The 20,538-nt window shown below is 43.2% G+C and overlaps 1 protein-coding gene and 1 pseudogene across 1 annotated transcript; one reads left to right on the top strand and one right to left on the bottom strand.

Annotated features, from left to right (window-relative positions):
* The first annotated feature begins 2,845 nt into the window (after positions 1-2,845).
* On the top strand, positions 2,846-5,123 carry LOC147967007 (uncharacterized). The gene is made up of 3 exons (XM_087531009.1): positions 2,846-3,115; positions 4,667-4,753; positions 4,854-5,123. Exons 1-3 carry the CDS (start codon positions 2,846-2,848, stop codon positions 5,121-5,123), a joined length of 627 nt encoding a protein of 208 aa, XP_087387135.1.
* An 11,204-nt stretch (positions 5,124-16,327) lies between these two features.
* LOC147967006 (protein FAR1-RELATED SEQUENCE 5-like) lies at positions 16,328-18,613 on the bottom strand (annotated as a pseudogene).
* Between the last annotated feature and the right edge of the window lie 1,925 nt (positions 18,614-20,538).

The following is a 20,538-nucleotide window of genomic DNA, read 5'->3' as shown; positions in this document are numbered from 1 at the left end:
CTTGACATGGCCGGCTCGGTGCAGAGAGTCTCCGACGTGGCGGTGCTAGCGGCCAGCATGACGCAGCGGTAGGACACCTCCACGTATGTGCCGGCCTCGATGCACACGCCCTGACCGGGGCTTCCTGAGGTGATGCGGACGGTGAGGTTGAACTCCGGATTCAGGGTGAGGTCCGGCGCCGGGACGTCAAGGAGGCCCGAGGCGGAGTTGATGGCGACGTAGTAGTAAGGATAGGCAGGCCCGTAGTAGAGCAAACAGCCTAGACCAGCGGCGAGTAGAATCGCAGCGGCAACGGCCAATAGTGTGCATAAGATGAAGCCTGGGCTATCGTAGCCTGGAGCGCCGCCGCGGTTGACGGTGGCAGCCATGGACGTACGCCGTTGTTGTTAGATCGATTGATTGATTGTGTTTGTGTTTGAGTTGGGGTCTCGGGCTGGGGCTGGAATTTATATAGCAGATGGTGTTGTTATCGGAAAGGATGTTAACTGCCCAACTAATTTCTCTGTTGCGTTGAGTTGGTTAGTTGGACAGTGATATCCCCAACCCACCAGGGTTCAAATCCTGATGCTCGTATTATTCCTGAATTTATTTTCGGCTCAGTCTCTTGGAGGTGCTTATAGAGGTAGGGTGTGCGTGTGTGCGTTCATAGGGATGAATGTAAGCGCTTGTGTTTGTACTGATGCTAAAAAAACCTAACTTCTCTGTTCACCCAAAAAAAAATCTTTTCGGCCGGAGACTTGCATACTACTTAGGCAATCCTACGGTTATACGATTCCAAAGGAAAATAGTTTGCAACTAATGAACCAAGCGAATCCAGAGCACAATCATTGCCACATGGGATCTGGCCCCACATGTCATCCATACTACAATACCATACAGTACTGCAGAGGATCTCAACCCTCGGTGGGGGAGATATCCATTAACCACATACGCTCATACATATGAGCATACATTCATCCCTATAACCAATAGAATTGGGACGCCGATAACTGCCACACGTGTGGGTGTTAAGGAATCTGCCCACACGTTCTGTGTGGTGCCTAAGAGGACCAGCCCATAAGTCTGTGTGTGGGCAAAACAATTAGCGCCCACACGCCTCTTTTTTCTCTTCCGGTCCCTCTTACACGCGTGCGTGTGGGCAAAATAGATAACGCCCACACGCCCGGTACGTCAGGCCTCGTACCTCGTGGTCCCGCACGTCCCACGTGACACTTTACCGCGCGCCCCGCAGTTGCCATGGGCCGGACCCTCGTCCATGTTCGTTTAAGTGCAGTTGCCATGTCGCTGAACTGCGGTTGCCATGTCGGACAACTACAGTTGCCATGTTTGCTCAACTGCAGTTGCCATCTCAGGTCAAAGTTCCAGATTGCCATTTTTTGGACAACTACAGTTGTTGCCATGTGTGGTCTGGTCTACTGCAGTTGCCATGATTTCAACACTTTAGGAGTTGCCACCTACTAACACTAGGCAGTTGCCATGTAGCGCTACAAAAAAAGGCATGACAAAAAACATGTTTGGGTAAAAGAGAGAGTTGCCATGTGCTCACAAGCACGCTAGGCCAGTTGCTATTTAAAAAGAAAGTTGTTATCTGCTTACGTGCACGCTAGGGCAGTTTGCCATGTACCATGCAAAACATATGGCAACTGACATGTTCGGGTAAAAAAAGAGAGAGTTGCCATCTGCTTGCAATCATACTAGGGCAGTTGCCAGGTACACTGCAAAACGCATGGCAACTGGCAGCTTGGGTGTGGGAGAGGAGGCGGGTGTGTGGGCGAGATGGCAAACGCCCACACACCAGCCCTTGTGCGTGACTAAAAAACTGGTGTGTGGGCGAACTGCTAAACGCCCACACACTAGCCCCTCCGTGTGGTAAAACGGATGTGTGGGCGACCTCTCTCACACACCACACACGCGAGTTGTCCTACGTGGCATAGAAAATGAGCTAATTCGTGCCAAAATTTGTGCAGAAGTTACTGGACGATGATGAAAACGTGTGGACGAGTTGACTAACGCCCACACGTATGAACGTTAACATTTTCATAGAATTGTGATAATCGTCTGGTAACCACAATCGATAGAACAAACAGACCTTACAAACCCTGCTAACCACGGTCGGAAGATGTACTTCACGCAACGGATTGTTCCAAGAAAGAAAGCAAAGAGGTTTACACTTTTTTGACAACATACTGATCGATGAGTTGATACAAAATTCTTGTATCAACTACCAACTATTCTAGCTAAGCAGACAACTATTGGTCGGGGGATTCACACGTCACAGCGCCCTGCCCGACCCGCATACCCTTGCAGCCGGGCACCCATGCGTTCGCCCTGCCATAAGACGTTTCTGCTCCGGTGCTCCTCTCTGGGCTGAACGCGAGGGAGAGAAACAAAAGGACGGCTGAGATCTGTCAAAAACGATTCGTGAAGAGGGACACGATTGTCTTTTTATGCCCGCGGAGAGCGCGGGTACAGCCCTGTACAAGCCCGCACCGGCCCGATTACTTTTGTACATTGAGGGTATACATGTATTGTACGTGGGCGTATCGTTTTCCCTTGTCACGTGCGGCGGTCGTGGGCGTGGGTGCATCGTTTTCCCTCGTCACGTGCGGCGGTCGTGGGCTAGCCATGCGGCCACACGGCGCACGAAAACTTTCAAAAACGTCACATCCTATAAAGAGGGAGGGGAACCACCACCGGGCGCATCGCCCCCACCATTTCCCCCCAAATCGTCTCACTCCCTCTCTCCTTGCCGCATTGTCTCCCCCTAGTCTCCATCGCCCCGCCACCGCACCTACTCGCTCAACCCCACCGCCTCCCTCTCTCCGCTGGGTTCTCTTAGGCTTCGATGGCGCAAGGTGGTGGCGCTGCCGCCGCTGCGCACGGAGCTGCGGTCAAGGCCGCAAACACCGCGGCAGATGCCGTCCAAGAAGTGGCCGCCGTCGGCGGTGCGGGAGATGTTGCACCCGCAGTCGCTGGATCGGTCGCTGCGGCGGCGGATCTGGTGGAGCAGGGGGTGGTGGGCTCGGACTCCGTCGTGCCGGACCTGGTGGTGACGGCGTCTGGCGGCGCACTGGATGCAGGTGCGGAGGCGAGCGACAAGCAGGTGGTGGATGTGGTAATGCTTCTCGTTCCCCTCCTCTCATAGTTGTAGTTGATAAGCAGAAGATTTAGTAGATAGGGTTTTTTTATTGTAGATCTGTGATTGAATGCGGCACCCCCTTCTGCTTGTTAGGGTTTTTTGATTGAATGGGGAACCCCATTTGAGAGTTAGGGTTTTTTGTAGTTGATTCGTGGTTGAATGCTAGAGAGATCATAATGAGAGTTAGGTTTTTTATATTGGAATCTGGATTGCCTCATGTGCTCAGATTTTGTTATGTGATGTATATGTTGTTAGATTTGTTTTGCATATTCCCTCAGTGGGCCACGGCAGGGGCTGAGCCGCCACGCAGTGTATCTATTAAAGTTGATATTGTACAAATGAGGTTAAAATCCTACTTCGCTCATTTGAAGTCTATCAATTAATTGTTGAAATGAACACAGTATGTTTAACTAGTGCACAATTTCAAAATAGTTAGGAGCTTCACTTCATTATCCATAAACTCAAATTGTAGGTACGTTTACTTTATCTGTAGGATTTCTGTACTTATAAAGTGAACCATAAGTAGGTTTGCTAGACATGCAACTATGCCAGATGACCAAGTCATATTAAATTGTTGTTGCATAACTCCATGCATGAATGTCATATGAATCATCCAGTAGATGTAGTAGTTAGGGTTTTTTTAATTAGATGTTTAGTTAGGGTTTTCTTGTATTGGATTCATTTATAGCCAGTTATATGTTGGACCTATGATTGAATCATCCAGTAGATGTAGTAGTTATGGTTTTTAAATTAGTTGATTAGTTAAGGTTTATTGTATTATTCATTTATAGACAGTTATATAGATTCTGTGATTGAATGTGTAGTAGATGTACTAGTTAGTGTTTCTTAATTAGATGTTTAGTTAGGTTTCTTCTGTATTGGATTCATATATAGGTAGAGATAAATGTAATTAAATGGTGTGACCGAATGATGCGGTAGAAGTAAGAGTTATGATATTTTAATTAGATGTATGAGTTAGTGTTATTTGTAGTGGATTCATTTATATCCAATGATATATGTAAGTAAATTTTGTGATTCAATGTTCCAATGGATCTAGGAGTTAGTGTTTTTTAATTAGATGCTGGAGTTAGGGTATTTTAATTAGATGTAGGAGTTAGGCCTCACCATTTCACTTATTCTGACTTATGAGTAATCATTGAGAACTGCTCTAAACTAAATATTTATTAAGATTTACAAATGAAATGAAAACCTGACATGTTTGTGAAGTTATATATAAAGGTCCTATTTGCATTGTCTGTCAAAAACTGCTATATCATGGGTTAATAAGAGAGGAATGATATTCATTTATACCTTCATATGCATGTTCAAAAGTAAAAACTAAAATTGTATGTCCATATGAATGAACTTGTCATAAGCCAATTGTTTAATATGTATATAGCTTCATATATAGTGTATGAAATATAGTTAGGAGCTTTCCATCATTATGCAAAATCAACTTGTTTGTAATGACATTATTTGAACTGCAATTCAATTCCTTGTAAATGACTTGCTTGGTTGACAATATAGCAGAAGGAGGATCTTGTTGGCAAGAAGAGGAAGTGGGACTCATCTGGCTACTACCCTTATGACAGTGATGAGGATGAGCCGTACGAGGTAAGGCCTAGCTGAAATGTTATTTGTGCATTGACTTAGTGTTAGATGTTTGTAGTATTTGAATGCATAATGTATTAATGTCAGTCATTAATGTGTGCAGTATCAATCTGGAGATGATGTGGTCGAGGGGAACGTCGAGTCGTTCGAAGAGAAGGAGGTGCTGAAGATCAGGGCCCAAGGATCTGCTAGGTACTACAACTGGAGGTCTGACAAGTACCGGTGCCCCTACTGCAGCAGGCCCAAGCCCAGGTCTGGGTTGCTGGAGCATCTGATGGAGCATTGTCGGGCTACATCCATCAGTAGTCATGACTACAAGATCAGGGCTCAGCATTCTGCCCTCCACAAGGTCCTGAGAAACCCTGACATGTAGTTGCCATAGACCCTCGTTGCCGTATGATGTAGGAAGGCTCAGTCCTTTTGGTGAACTTTGTGTGGTATTCTGATGGTGGAAACTTGTAGTGGTAATTTAGTATGAACTTTATCTAAGTGCAGTACTGTGATGTGCGGTCCAAACATATCTAATATGCTAGTGGTTTGCATCAGCAAGTGTGCTGTGTGGATGCTGCTATCTATGGCAGTAGTATATATTGCTATCTATATTTGTGTCCCCTAAATTTGCCATTATGGTTCCTTAGATGTATGATTTGCTTGAATTTAGTTGCTGCAATTATCAGACATGCCGCATCAGTGTTGCTTCACTGATCAGGCATGCTGCAAACACTTCCCATGCTGCGGCCATGTGGAACATGCTGTGGCAATGGTGCAATAAATTCCCATGTTGTAGCCATGTGCAACATGCTCTGCCCATAAGCAAATCGGACCAAATGTAAAACTTTGTGTTAAGTAAATTAATGTTTTTTATTGAAGTAAGTGGAAATTGTTCGTCGACACATATGACATCTTTCCTTCATTTGAGTAAGCAAAAATAGCAAATACTCCACCATATATATGATCAAATATTCCAATAACTAAACACATATTCCTTCATTTCATCAAATACTAATAAAAAAGTAGTTAAAGATGGTGTGTGTGTGCAAAAAACAATATTTGAATAAAGGTGTAATGATTATTTGTAACATGAAGGAGTTTTTTCATGAAATGCAAGTTGATTATATGTAATATGAAATATCTCCTTTCGTACAATTTATAGTGGCTCCGTGAAGCTGCATGTTTCGAACAGGCATTGAGCAACGCATAAAAAATTCAGAAAAAATTCAAAAATTGTGACCCAAATTTTCTTGTACATGGTGACCCAGATGTGCAAACATGGCTATGAAAGAAAATTTAAAAAAATAATACTTTAGAATGCCCCCTTAAGGTATAAACCGATGGTTTGACCAGTCAGTCTAAAGGGCATTATAAATTAAAAAAAATTCAAAAAAATATAAAACCTTGGAAAACTAGCTTTGTCTGTGCAAGAGATCATGTGTGCCAAAATAGAGGTGATTTGGAGGTGGTTGAAAAAATCATCACATTCCGGATGGACCATTTGGTCTAACTTAAGCCAGTTTTTGAACATACGTGATTTTTTCCACCACCTCCAAATCACCCAAATTTTGTTGTACATGGTGACCCACATGTGCCAAACATGGCTATGAAAGAAAATTTGGAAAATTAATACTTTACAATGCCCCCTTGAGGTATAGACCGATGGTTTGACCAGTCAGTCTAGAGGGCATTATAAATTAATAAAAAATTCAAAAAATATAAAACCTTGGAAAACTAGCTTTGTTTGTGCAAGAGATCATGTGTGCCAAAATAGAGGTGATTTGGAGGTGGTCAAAAAAATCATCGCATTCCGGAGGGGCCATTTGGTCTAACTTAAGCCAGTTTTTGAACATACGTGATTTTTTCCACCACCTTCAAATCACCAAAATTTTCTTGTACATGGTGACCCACAGGTGCCAAACATGGCTATGAAAGAAAATTTGGAAAATTAATACTTTACAATGCCCCCTTGAGGTATAGACCGATGGTTTGACCAGTCAGTCTAGAGGGCATTATAAATTAATAAAAAATGCAAAAAAATATAAAACCTTGGAAAACTAGCTTTGTCTGTGCAAGAGATCATGTGTGCCAAAATAGAGGTGATTTGGAGGTGGTCGAAAAAATCATCATGTTCCGGAGGGGCCATTTGGTCTAACTTAAGCCAGTTTTTGAACATACGTGATTTTTTCCACCACCTTCAAATCACCCAAATTTTGTTGTACATGGTGACCCACATGTGCCAAACATGGCTATGAAAGAAAATTTGGAAAATTAATACTTTACAATGCCCTCTTGAGGTATAGACCGATGGTTTGACCAGTCAGTCTAGAGGGCATTACAAATTAATAAAAAATTCAAAAAAATATAAAACCTTGGAAAACTAGCTTTGTTTTTGCAAGAGATCATGTGTGCCAAAATAGAGGTGATTTGGATGTGGTCGAAAAAATTATCGCATTCCGGAGGGGCCATTTGGTCTAACTTAAGCCAGTTTTTGAACATACGTGATTTTTTCCACCACCTCCAAATCACCCAAATTTTGTGGTACATGGTGACCCACATGTGCCAAACATGGCTATGAAAGAAAATTACTTTGGGTATCCTCACATGGTGGAAATGTTTGGTCCAAATATTTTAAATATTTTGTAAATTTATATTTAGTTTAAAATTTGAAAATTTAATGCTTGAAACTTGTTTGCAAAATTTGACATGTGACATATGCAAAAAAATTGACATGTTACATAGTTTGTTTCAAACTTGTGTGCAAAATTAGACATTTGACATATGCAAAAAATTGAATACAAATTTAAAAAATTACTTTGGGTATCCTCACATGGTGGAAATGTTTGGTCCAAATATTTTAAATATTTTGTAAAATTTATATTTAATTTAAAATTTTAGTTTTATCTTTGAAATTTTTTTAAATCACATATATATTTTTCTGTATTACTTGTTCTGACAGCTAGAAAATTCATGAATGTGCGAAAAATTGTTGTGTTATATTCTTTTCTGAGGTGATTTGAAGAAGAACAAATAATGGTGACAAATGCAAAAGGTGAAATATGACCCAAAAAAAGCCCACCTACTGGCTGCATACTACACAATTCAACGATCAGCATACGACTAGCAACCCAATCATTTATTGGGCCAGGATGCAGGCCTGCCAGATTGTGATAATAGGCAGCTAGTAGGGCCCACTGGGCAGGGACGGACGGGGTTAGGCATGTGCTGCCCGCTTTAGAAAGGAACTCGAAAAGGGAAGGTCAGCCCGGTATATAAACCGGTGCGAACTCCCCTCGCTTGGCGAGGTGGGACTAAACTCCCAGCACCGCTGGGATGTGCCCGGCGCGACGCTCGCTTGGGCCTAATTCGGGTGGGCCGTCGCAGGCCAGCCTCACCCGCGCGCAGATTATTACCATATTTAAAACCGAGCTGCTTCAATGTGTTATATTTCACTTATTCAATGTGTACGAAAAATTAATGTCTTATATTTCACTTATTCATTTAAATATTTATTAACTTTTTATCTATACAATAATTTAAAATCTAATATATTTTTACTCCTTCAGTTATTCTCGCACTATTAAAATTCAAAAAATGTAATATAATATGTTTCATCTTTATTATAATATATCTTTTCCGTTTCCTATTTCAAAAAAGGTATATCAAATATACTTTTTCTTTGTTATTTCTTCTTAGAGTTTTAAAATTGAAGTATATGTTTTGTATTTTATTTCTTATTATAGTTGTAAAAATCAAAATTCCATGAATGTATGTTGTCTTCTATTTCACTTCTTAAATATAATTTTCATTCTATTTTCAAAATTCCATTTGGTCGAGTCCAGAAAAACAACGTCCTTCGGGCTCCCCCTTCGGCAGACCCGAATGATGGTGATTGCACATGTGCTATGTGCTGGCCTGCATGAAATGACACCAAACTTTGGCACCATGTGAGGATTCCCAATGTAGGCCCCCATGCAACATGTGAGCCATTCCTGACACCGAACGAACGTTGCGTCACATCCGGGCAGCGTTTCGGGTTCTTTTCGCCGGCAAAATCCTAGTAAATGCATCGAGTGTCGGAAATCGATTAGAATTGGCATGCATGATGTCCATGGTCATCCCATTGTGTGAAAAAAATTTGGGGCCATTTGGTTGACTTGAAATAATTATTTGATATCAAAATTTTGTAATATGAAAAAGAAAAGAAAAAAGTACATGAAACGAGCCCCTCGTCGCTCAAAGAGAGGAGCACCTGCGATTTGTTACACAATTCCCGGATCGGAATCTACAAAAAAAACTCGAGCGTGGGAAGCCTATCCCTTCAATTTAGGAGCACGTACTGCCTCTCCTCAACCAAGGAAGGCAAAGATCACGGACGTACTTTCCCTGGTGGTTACGACGACCTAGGAGATCCTCCTCCTCCTATATAGTCTCGGCATCGTCTTTCATGTCGTCTACGACGGCTCCTACCGCCGAGTCGACGACAGCTGCGTCCCTAGCATCGGCCCAACTCCACCAAGATCGTCGAGAACATCCAGATCGTCAGCGCGTGCTGGCCGTCGTGGACGAACTGCGTCCACGTTACAACGCCGACAACTTCCATCTTCATCGACCGATCCAGTATGTTGGCAACCGTACCGCATCCATGATGCTTTTCTTTGTGCATGTGTTAGATTCCATAAGACTAAGATTAATTAGCGCATAATCTTCGCATTACATCTGTTGGAGTAGATTTTTTTTGTTTGTGCGTGTATTAGATTAGATAAGCCTATGACACTAGATTTGTTTGTGTGTGTATTAGATTAGATAGCCCTACGATTGCAAATTAGTTTCTGCATGTTGTTTGTTGTCTATCACTTGTAGGTTGGATTGATGAATAAACAATAATTTTAAATCAGTGTTAGTTATAGCATAGTCACTTTAAGTTATAGCAATGCCCTAAGACATCCATGTTGCAACTATGAGACGCCCACTAATATTGTATGTGTTGCATGTTTGTTTGATGCATGTTCCAGTATGCATAATTTCGTTTTTTTCTTTTCGATTTACTGTTAATTAGGCACTGTCACCGATTCTTATATCCATTTGTACAGTACCATATGAAAATAAATGATTAGATAAATAATGTTACTTTTGATTATGAAATTAATTGGTTAAATAAGTACTTGTTAAACTGTCATTTTATGTGTTGCACGTGTCTCTGCTGAATGTTTCAGCATGAATAAATTATGTTCTATAGTTTTCTATATAATGTGGGATAGTGTATTCCATTATTATGTTTTATGCAACAATATGTTAGGAAAAAAGTTGATTACATAATCTATGGTACTGTAACCATGTATGTTTTTTTAACAGGATGGATGAATTGAACGGAGAAATTGTTTGCGCCGTTGAAAAATGGTGCAAACTTATTGCCGGTCTATCTTCCGGTCAACGGGCCGCACTTGCCGAAACACCACTCTGTAGCATGCTTCAGATACCTTAGCTGAAGATGCGTACACTGCTGATCCGGTACATGGTTGAGATTTTTGATCCTAGCAAGGGCAGATTCATTGTACAAGACTTGGTTGGCGAAGTGTCTCTCGGTCCCGTGGATGTTGAGTGCATCTTGGCCTTGGAGAACCACGGACTGTCGGCAGAAGGTATTCTCGGTGAGGAAGGTGAGGATGTTAAAGATCGAGTGCCGCCTCAATTCCTGAGCAAGACCACAGGTAACATAGTCATCGATGATCTGATTGTGGACATCACAAAAAATAAATCTGCCGACGACGATTTCCTTCGGAGAGTTGTCCTTGTCTTGCTTGGAACAGTTCTTGCTCCCATGTCGAGCAAGACTGTACCAAAGCAATATTACGCATTGGTGGAGGATGTGAAGCGTATATCCAAGATTAATTGGAATGCATTCACCCTCCGGGTTCTGCTGGACTGCCTTCACAACGTGAGGAAAGGCAAACACCTCCGCCAATTGCCGAGAGGGAACTTAGTTCTCCTGCAGGTACACCTTTCAGACTTGTACCATTGCAAAAAAATTATGATTGCTAATTTACCTGTTGTATAGTACTAACTGTAATTTTTCATATTCATGCAGTACCTGTACTAGGAGAAGGTTTAGCCTCTGGAAGGTGAATGCGCATTCAATCCTAGCTTGTCCATAGAACCTCTAATGAGAAATTGGACTGAAGCTGCAGCCTCAAGGAGAGACAAGTTTGATTATGACCACGGACGTGGCCGTGGTAACATCAAGGTAATTCATTACGTTGGGTACTTCTTAAATCTTTTATATAACATAATTAGTTGTATTAATATTTTTATTGATCACATATGCTTGTATTTCACATGTAGATTGAAGACAACATAACCAAGGAGTATAGGGCGCAGGAGTGCAAAGTACCTGAACCAGAAAAGCCAAAAATGAAGCCCGCCGTTGGTGCGGCAAAGAAGTCCAAGTTAGCCTCAAACGCGGACGAGATGATGAACCTCATCATGAAGCGGTGTATGGATTACATACACAGCCAAATGAAGGAAATACCGGAACAAGTAGCTGAGGTGACACACCCTTAATTCTATGTTTACAACATTTTTGAAGTTGCAAAACCATGCCGACATTAATTAATATTTTTTATGTAATGCAGAGATTGTTAGAGAAGTTGAACCAAAATGGTGTGATGTACAAGCCAGCGGCTGCTGCGGTTTCCGGCAACAACGATGCAGACCTAGAAGTGGATTCCTTTGAGAATGGTCCGCCAGAAAAAAAAAGAATTCGTCTACAAGGATGACTCTGACGGTCTAGAGCCGACGATTGATTTGACACAGCCTGACGAGCATGTTGTCAACAAGAACAACGATGATGAGGTAGTATGTTTTCATTTATTTGTCTTCATTTATCTCAATTATGCATCTTCATTTTCGTTAACTGAACCTATCACATTATTTCTTTGTTAACCAGAAAACACCTGCCAAGTTAAATGTTGTCAAGACAACGGAGTGCGGCGCAACACCGTTGTAGGTAATTCTCCTCGAGCAGAATCGTCCGACATTGACATTTCTGCAAGTTCTATCGACTAGATGGTGGGTAAGAGCAAGGGGAAAAAGTCTGCAGCAACCACAAAAGAAGACGATGTTATATCCGGGAAGCGCCGACGGACTGTTCCCAAGAAATTTGAATCCCCCTTTAAACTTGACAAGCCCAGCAAGCGAAGCGCTCGTGGTACTAAGCCATCCGGCAACACTACCACAACTAGAGGTACCGTTAGTAGCTATCTTAGTGCTTAATTTACTACCATTTCATGTACTCACCGTTCGTGATGTTCGTAATTTATCATGCAGCTCTGTTTAGTAACAATGACGTGGAAGGCTCTGCTAAGGACGATCTCACACCGGAACTCATTGATGCTGCTGTTACGTTTGTGGAGGCAGCTACTCGGTCTGAGAAGAATATGAATAAAAGAGTTTACTACAATGAACGTGGCACCTCTGTGACTGTGGAGAGTATACAACCGGTACTTGAGCATACATGGCTGGCGGATGACGTAAGATCTATTACCATGTCCTTCTTTTTAAGTGCATAATCCAGGTGTCACCTATCAAAATAAAATGTTCTATTATTTTACGTAGATTATCGATGCTTATCAGACACATTTGGCTCTGCGCGTTGGTCATGATCGGCACCTCTGTCCAGCCTGGAGGTCCAAATACCTTGTTGATAGTGCTAAGGCACGAGACAACCCTAAACCGTCGACATACAACATGGATAGTGCGTTGAGCAGAGCTGGAGCAGTACGATATGTTCTTACTAGTTCATTAACACTCATTTCAACAAGCATAATTGCATCTTATTACAAATGTGTTCCACATTTTAGTCGTTTCTCCCGTTGAACGTCGGCAATACACGCTGGATCACCGTGGTGATGCACAACCGCAAGAAAGAATTCCGAGTTTTTGATTCGCTCTATCCTCTCGAGTTCTCTCTCGACACCGTGAAAGCACTGGTACTCTCCCCAACATTGAGCATTCTTCATATGAAATGTCATATGGTTTCTCACTACTACTTTCTTTCAAATAGCGACTAGCAATAACAATTGATATGGAAGAGGCAAACCGGATTACACCTGGCAAATATCCAGACGTCACTAAGTGGCCTTTCTTACCTCAGATCGACATGCCACTACAAGAGGACGGGTGAGTTACGGTTCATCATTTTCTACTTACGAAATACATGTTCGTGTGCACGGTGACTAATGTTTGCATATATATTAGGAACTCTTGTGGCCTTTTTGTGATTGAAGTTATGAAGCATTGGGACGGGGATCGATGGACCACTGATTTTACCCAGGTAATTTATCCTCTCTTTTCATACACTTGTACAATTGTTGTATAATACCAACTTCTATTCATTAAACATTGTTCTAAAAATTGAAGGCCATGGTTAATGCAAGGAGAAGGCGTCTCGTCGCCGAGTTGGTTCTCTCACCTACCAACACGCTCGAATGTGTGAAGAACAAAATCCGCGACATCGCAAAGAAAAGCAAGGCGTGAAGACATCATACATGATTCAAGATTCTAGTTTTAGTCGTTTGTTTTAAGTCCGGAAGCACGTTTCCCGGCATGGACAACTTTGATTTTCAATCATTCATGTAATAAGCACGATACCATGGATTTTGTGTGGATTTTTGGTCGCTCACACATACTTGTGTATTCGTAATACAGTTAGACTATACGTTTGGTACCAATAAATTTTTGCTTCCCTTCATTTGTTCTACCTTAATGTTTTTTGCTGTTGTGTTCATTCTTTTCTTCCATGGAAGAGTAATTCATTTCCTTTTTACTTTTCCATATTTTTTTGATTTGATTTGGCATTATTCAACAATAAGAAAAACATGATAAATTCCTTTTTGTTTGCCTGAGAATCAACCTCGGCTGTCGTGCCATCTGGTGTGGGATCCAGCGCCCGAGACAATGACAGATCTGGTCCCCGTGCGGGCGACCCAGTCGACGAGCGCCAGTTGGCGCGGGGCGATGCGCCAGGTCCGGACCTGCCCGACCGCTCGGCGGAGACAGCCCGCGTGTCGGACGCAGACGGGCCACCCGTGTATCCTGCGGTTGGTGGAGTAGGCAGATCCGCCTGGGATCCCGTGTGCATGATTGCCGCTGGATCTCTCGAGATCAGCGTCCGCAGGTGGATCTTCCTCATGTCTTGCGCCAGACTCCCTTGGCGTTATCTGTTGCTTCCAATCACGTTGCACAGTTCTTTTTTGCTACATTTTTGTTAGCCTTTTCCTTTTCTACATCATGAAGATCAGGATCAGTAGCACCATCAATCACATGATCAACTATTCTTTCGCCCCCTTGATCAGTACGATTTAGAGCTCCGGTGGGGGCAAAAGAATTTCAGTTCTTAGCCGAGAACCCGCATTAGGATGCAGGTCAAACAAGAGAAAACTATTTCGAAAGTGATATAATTTATTGGTTAATATAATATACTTAGACCTTACACAAATGAACTGGCCACAATGCAGATAGGACTTGATCATTCAGTTCAACAATAAACCACAAAACATACTTAAAATTCATCACAAATCTCCTTCAGCTTCTTGATCTTATCAACATACCCATGTTTCTGTTTGAGAAAATCTGCAATAATATACTCCAGTTTTTTCTTCTCTTGCTTGAGCTGGTCCCTCTCTCTCATCACTTGGTCTCTCTCTAGCACCACCCGGTCCCGGTCTTTCTCAGCCTTTACCCTCAGGACCTGATGTAGATTGGCACAACCATGGTCTGCCATCTTATTCTTCTCCGGCTCCTCTTTGAGATCGCTAAGTGACAATCTTGCATTGCGCAACTGCGTGAGAGCATCCTCCTTATCGGCCACCAGTTTAGCAAAGTCCATTTTGAAAAATCTCAGCTCTTCCTCCGTCCTCCTCTTTTCTCCAATTAACATGCATTTGTCTTCAGCATTCTTAATATTCTGTCTCAACTTCTCGTCATACATGCTCCACAGTTCTCTCAGGCAGAACTTCGTAGCCACTGACCACTCCGGGTCTACCCATTCCACATAGTTACATTTCACTTCTTCCTACAGTATGAAAAAATATGGTCTCAATCATATATGCACAAATGCAACACAATTACATGCAATGCACTAAAAATATGGTCTCAATCATATAAACACAAAATGTAGCATGCAATGATATACAAAACATAAATACAAGTATATGCTATTAGGCCCCAATTAACTACAAGTATATGCTATTATATGCTAAAACAAATATTAGACCATGAAAAAGACAACATAAATACGGAATTTGTAAATGCACAAATTAATTGAAATTGTATGCAATTTTTGGCAGATAAATGGATTACCGCGAAGTAAGTCGAGCACGAGGTAATGTAAACATATATTTACAGTACGGAACAACATACCTTCTGACCACAGGCAAGAAAACGTCTGCCAGTGTCCAAGGAATCAAAAGCAACTAGCCTGACGCAAGGTTCTTGATGCAGACAACGAGAAGGCAGATCGTGAGCAACGCCACTCCATTCATAGCACGGGATAGTCGTAGGAAGCTAAACGAAACAACAGAGATAATGCACAAATCAACGCCCTGCGTTAAATACCGGAAATGAAGAACCCTAACCCTAAGCCTAGCACTATCTGGAGATTATATAGTAGGAGCGTACCTGCAGGCTAGTCACGGATTCGCCATCCGAAGAAGAGCTCGACTCGTCGCTCCACGAAACCATGGCGTAATGTGACCGGCGGCAAGACGTGGATTGGTGGCGGCGGCGGCGGTCGCAGTGGATAGATAGAACGCGCGTGGAGATCGCGAGGGAAGAACCGCCCCGACCAGGTGGCCAGCGCGGCCCATTTAAACGAGCTGTAATCAAAATAAAAATTGTTAAATGGGCTCGGCAATGGAAGCGGCCGTGGGTCGCGCCGTCTAACGGCATCCGTCACCCCCCCCCCCCCCTCCATGTCATCGTGACAAGCGGCCCGAGTTACACTACAAGCCCTAAAATGGTGGGTTTTCTTTTCTTTATGAGGTGAAAATGGTGGGTTTTTGGTACGAAGTCTATACTATAGACCAACGTGAGCTGGTATCTTCCATATCTAAATGGTGCTGAACCAAAGGAGTGAAAAAAATTAATTATTACCACACATAATTACATCTTCTATATCTAAACAACTAGCCACCACTAACCTATTTCTCTTAACATGCAAGTTTGCCACCTCGTCATTCAACATGTATGGAGAAAGGTTCACTACAACATGCAAACAAAAGATTCCCGCAACAACATATACATGTTACACGTAACCATTTCTCTATGAATATATTGCAAAACATTCCCACAACAACATGCCGGGTATCGTCTAGTTTTCTAATATAATATAATTTGAGTGGACAACACAAAAGATGGCATCATTACAATGGCTAAAATGCTATCCATTTTGCATGATTAAATTCATCCTAACATAACTCTAGCAACTGTTCTACTCTTTTTCGCCCACCACACTTCTGCACACGATAACAGGATAAGTTAATGAATGACAAATTAAAAACAATTATAACCTACAATGCGTACAAAAACTTACTTCTTATTTAGTTTGCATTTCTTGTTGTGTTTAGTGTGCCCTAGCAATTTGCATGCACCGCACCTGATTCTGATCTCGTCGTACGAAAGTGGCCTACCATTTTTCGACATAGGGCGGTTCTCATCTACCTTAGTTGCACCTTTCGTTGATACTTTAATAGAATCTTGAACTTCAACTATGTTGCCTTCACCATCGTCTACATATTCAATTGCACAAGTACTAAGATCAGCCGTTTTCTTACTCAAATTTTCCTTTAGCTGATCATACTCATGGCTCTTAGCTATCACGGTCTTCAAACTCTCCTATAACTGATCCCACAATGCTGGCTGTTTGCATGCTGCATGCATAGCTTCTAAAGCCAACACACTGACCTGGCTATATTTCATTCTTTCAGCTGCTCCAGTCCATCCAAATCCCAACAGATCACTTGTGCGCCTCGCGGGCAGTCCCAACCTTGCGTCTTTCGTGAACCGCACAAGAACTAAACACTTTGGTATTTCAGATATATTCAAGTACTTCAGTACATGGAATATGTGCTTGCAAGGTAGACCCTTTCAAATCATTCTTCTGCAGCTGCACCTTATAGTTTCTGCGGAATTTACTGGAGTGTACTCCACCCAAAAACGGCTCTTCCGGTTATTCTTCTAGGCCACGATGTACTGCTGTGGTCCGTCTCCGAGCTTTATTTCTACAATCTCCATGCCGCCAATTTTCCTAAGATCAGCTTGCAACATATAGAAGTTTGCTAGAGTGAAGATGTGAGAAGCAGCTATCTCAAGTTCCCTCGAGCTAGTAACTGCCACCGGTACACTCTGTGAGGCCGTGCAATCATCTCGTGCCTCATTCTCACGGATACGTACAACGGCGTTCTCATAGTATAAAATCATATCCACCAGGGTCATTTCACCGTCTAGGTGGAGGTGAAGGCATGAGTTTAGACTTTCACTCCTCTGGTTGCTTTTCATGCCAAGCCAAAAACTCTCTGTCAGATAAGCCGCGGCCCACGGTCTCCTCTTCTTATACATCCGTCTCAACCATGTTACTGTTTTTTCCGACTGCCATCTTTTGGAAAACGCGTGCCATCTCTCCTCAAACGTGGCCGTGGACGTGCTGTAGTACAGAAGAGTTCGGAACTCCTTCAAGGACTTGTGACTGAGGTGAATCTTCATATTTTTTTCTATATGCCACGTACATATATGGTGCCACACGTCTGGCAAGACTTGGCGAATTTCCTTGATCATCGCAGCGTCGGCGTCCGTGATAACACTCTTCGGCATCTTTTGACACATGGACCTCAAAAAAGTCTCCAGCAGCCACGCATATGTCTCTTCGGTCTCGTCCGAAACTATGGCACAAGCAAAAATAGTGGTCTTCCGGTGATGGTTAAGACCAACAAAGGGTATGAATGGCATACCATACCGGTTCATCTTGTACGTGCTGTCAAATATAAGCACGTCGCCAAAGTCCTCATAGTCATGACGAGACTGGGAGTCACACCAGAACATCCTATTCATATGTCCTTTCTTGTCTAGCTTGTACTCGAAATAGAAGCTACGATCCCTCTGTTTCCTACTGGCCAAGATGCCTATAACTGTGGCAACATCACCTTTTGAAAGCAGCTTCCTCTTCTCCCTGGCACAAAGGTTGTATATTTCACGCCTGGTAAAACCAACACCGCCGTACCATACATGTTTGATGATGAACGAATCCATCATGTCGTGAATTCTAATCCCTGCAGCTCCCATGGACAGTATCTCAGCTCTCTAGTACTCTTTGATTTTTCTGTGGGACCAAAAAAAAGGTACCTCGTCCGGTCCTACCAAGATATGGCTATGCTTGTCCTCAAAACTATCAACATACCAAACCCCATGCTTTTGGTCAAACTTCACGGTCAGGTGCGCTTCGAAGTGGCAGCGTGTCTCGGGTCTGAGCCTACGGCTGTGTCCTTCCTCGGTTAGCAACCTGCTATCACGTTTTCCTTGTCTGGAACAAACAAACCGCCTATAACGCATATGACGTGACTTGGTTTTGGTATACCTGACCCTATTCTTTCTAATGCTGAAACCATTTTCTCTAGCATAGCTGTTGTAAAAATCATATGCAGCCTCATGAGACGTAAAAGTCTTTTGTATTATCTGCATGAAAATATCCCTCTTATCATCTGCACTAGCAGTATCTTGGACATTCTTTTTCCCCTCAACTTCTGTCACCTACACAATCATAACATAGCCATGAAAACAGTTACTTCCATACAACATTCATTACATACATACCTCACTCATGATGGTATAACATTACTTCTATACAACATTCATTACATACATACCTCACTCATGATGACCGACGATTGCGACTCCCCAGAATCAAGTGCAGCTAATGATTCGACATCAAGGCCTGTCTCCGCGTCGGATTCACCCTAATAGTCGTACGCATTATGACATTCGGAAATGAGCTGAAAAATATAACACAAATACATAAGTACTTATAATATAATATTCTAGAATTTATTCAACTTGCATGAATGCCAACAAAAAATTCCACTTCCATACCTGACTAATGTAATCCTCATTCGAGATCTCCGAGTTGTTTTCCTCACCATCATCATGCTCATTGTTTTCCTGACCATCATCATGTTCATCCATCTATAAATTTTCAAAATATAATATTGTCGGATGCCACCAAAAAATTACAACATGATAATGCGACTCACATTAAGATCTTCCAATACGTTCCCATTCTCTGACCTATCTCCACGATCTGAATTTTCATCATCTGATCAATCTTCTATCCAGTCTTTCATCACTTCTCCAAACTCCATGTCGACTCACATTAAGATCTTCCAATACGTTCCCATTCTCTGACCTATCTCCACGATCTGAATTTTCATCATCTGATCAATCTTCTATCCAGTCTTTCATCACTTCTCCAAACTCCATGTCATACATCATATCAGTTAACTCATCGTCCGCCATTTCCTACAACAATTAATATGTATCATCGCATGTGCAAACATTATCAATGCTGACATATACAACACCTAGCGCACGATCACGGATGTTAAATAAACTACCCCAACCGGAGAGCGCCCCAACTGAGGGCGTTCAGATCGTGCACACAACCGACGCCAACGACCTCTGATCAGCCATGGATCCTCCCCCTCTCCACACCGAGCGGCGTTAAGGTACGTCCCACGAATCCAGTACGTGATCACTTTGGATCGCGAGAAGCTGCGCTACCCGTGATAACATGCGCCGCCGGATTCCTAGCCCACGGCACCAGTCGTGATTACTTTGGATCGCCGGATACGTAGTTAAGCCGCCGCATCAAATAACGGATCCGTCGTGCACACAACCGGCGGCAACCGACGCTAGGTTAACCCTAGAAAGAAGGAACCCACTTTAGCCCGCGTGATCACTGTGTATATCATGACGAGCAGCACTACCAGAACAAGATCTGCGATGGCCTGGACCGCCAGAAAGCTAGGTTACCCGCCCCACTAGGTTAACCACTTCGACAAAAACAGTGGCAGTTCGTTTGATGCTGCCGCGAGCGAGACAAACGTGAGGAAACGAGATGCGGTACTTGCGAGCGTTGGAGGTTGACGACGGTGCCGCGCGCGCTCTCGGACGAGATCGCCGGCGATAAGATCGCCGCCGCCGATATTCCTAAAGAACCTCACCAGAATGATGGAGGAGCTGCGTGAATGATGGAGCTGCGTGATTGATTGAGCTGCGTGATTGATGGATCGGCTGTCGGCAGGTCCTACCTGGTCGTGGGGTCGTGTCATCTTTTTTTTTCGAGATGTCACCATATACATACGTATGGGTCATATGGGTTATACGGGGCTTGGATATGGGCAGCGGCGGGTCGGAGAAAAAAATAAATGATGGGGGTCAAGAATACCCCTAGAAAATTGAATTAGGAGGGTGCACCGGAGCAAGGCTCGCCATAAGATCCGACTGATACTGCAATGTGACATCGAACACTGCCACCCCTCTCTTCATGTCGGCCACAAGACCGTCCAACACGTTCCCTATGGGAACCGTGGTGGCCATTGCGAGGACATGCTGCTCCACCGCCTTCCGTGGCTTAGCGCAGAGCGGCCGTGTTTCGGGCGCGCTGGCGGCGAGGTGGGCGCCCCGGTAGGTCACCTCCATGTATGCGCCGGGGTTAATGCACGCCTCTGACCCGTAACTTTGGGAGGCGA

This window comes from Triticum urartu, chromosome 6A (assembly GCF_056163025.1).
Source record: "Triticum urartu cultivar PI428250 chromosome 6A, HENAU_Tu73, whole genome shotgun sequence".
Classification (NCBI taxonomy): Eukaryota; Viridiplantae; Streptophyta; class Magnoliopsida; order Poales; family Poaceae; genus Triticum; species Triticum urartu.
Note: the sequence above shows the minus strand (reverse complement) of the source record. Positions and strands in the feature narration are given on the sequence as shown.

Excerpts from the sequence above, each read along its gene's own strand:
- LOC147967007 (XM_087531009.1), top strand. The coding sequence starts at position 2,846 with ATGGCGCAAGGTGGTGGCGCTGCCGCCGCTGCGCACGGAGCTGCGGTC. Across the intron at positions 3,116-4,666 it reads ACAAGCAGGTGGTGGATGTG|CAGAAGGAGGATCTTGTTGG; the intron begins GTAATGCTTCTC and ends TTGACAATATAG. Across the intron at positions 4,754-4,853 it reads ATGAGGATGAGCCGTACGAG|TATCAATCTGGAGATGATGT; the intron begins GTAAGGCCTAGC and ends TAATGTGTGCAG.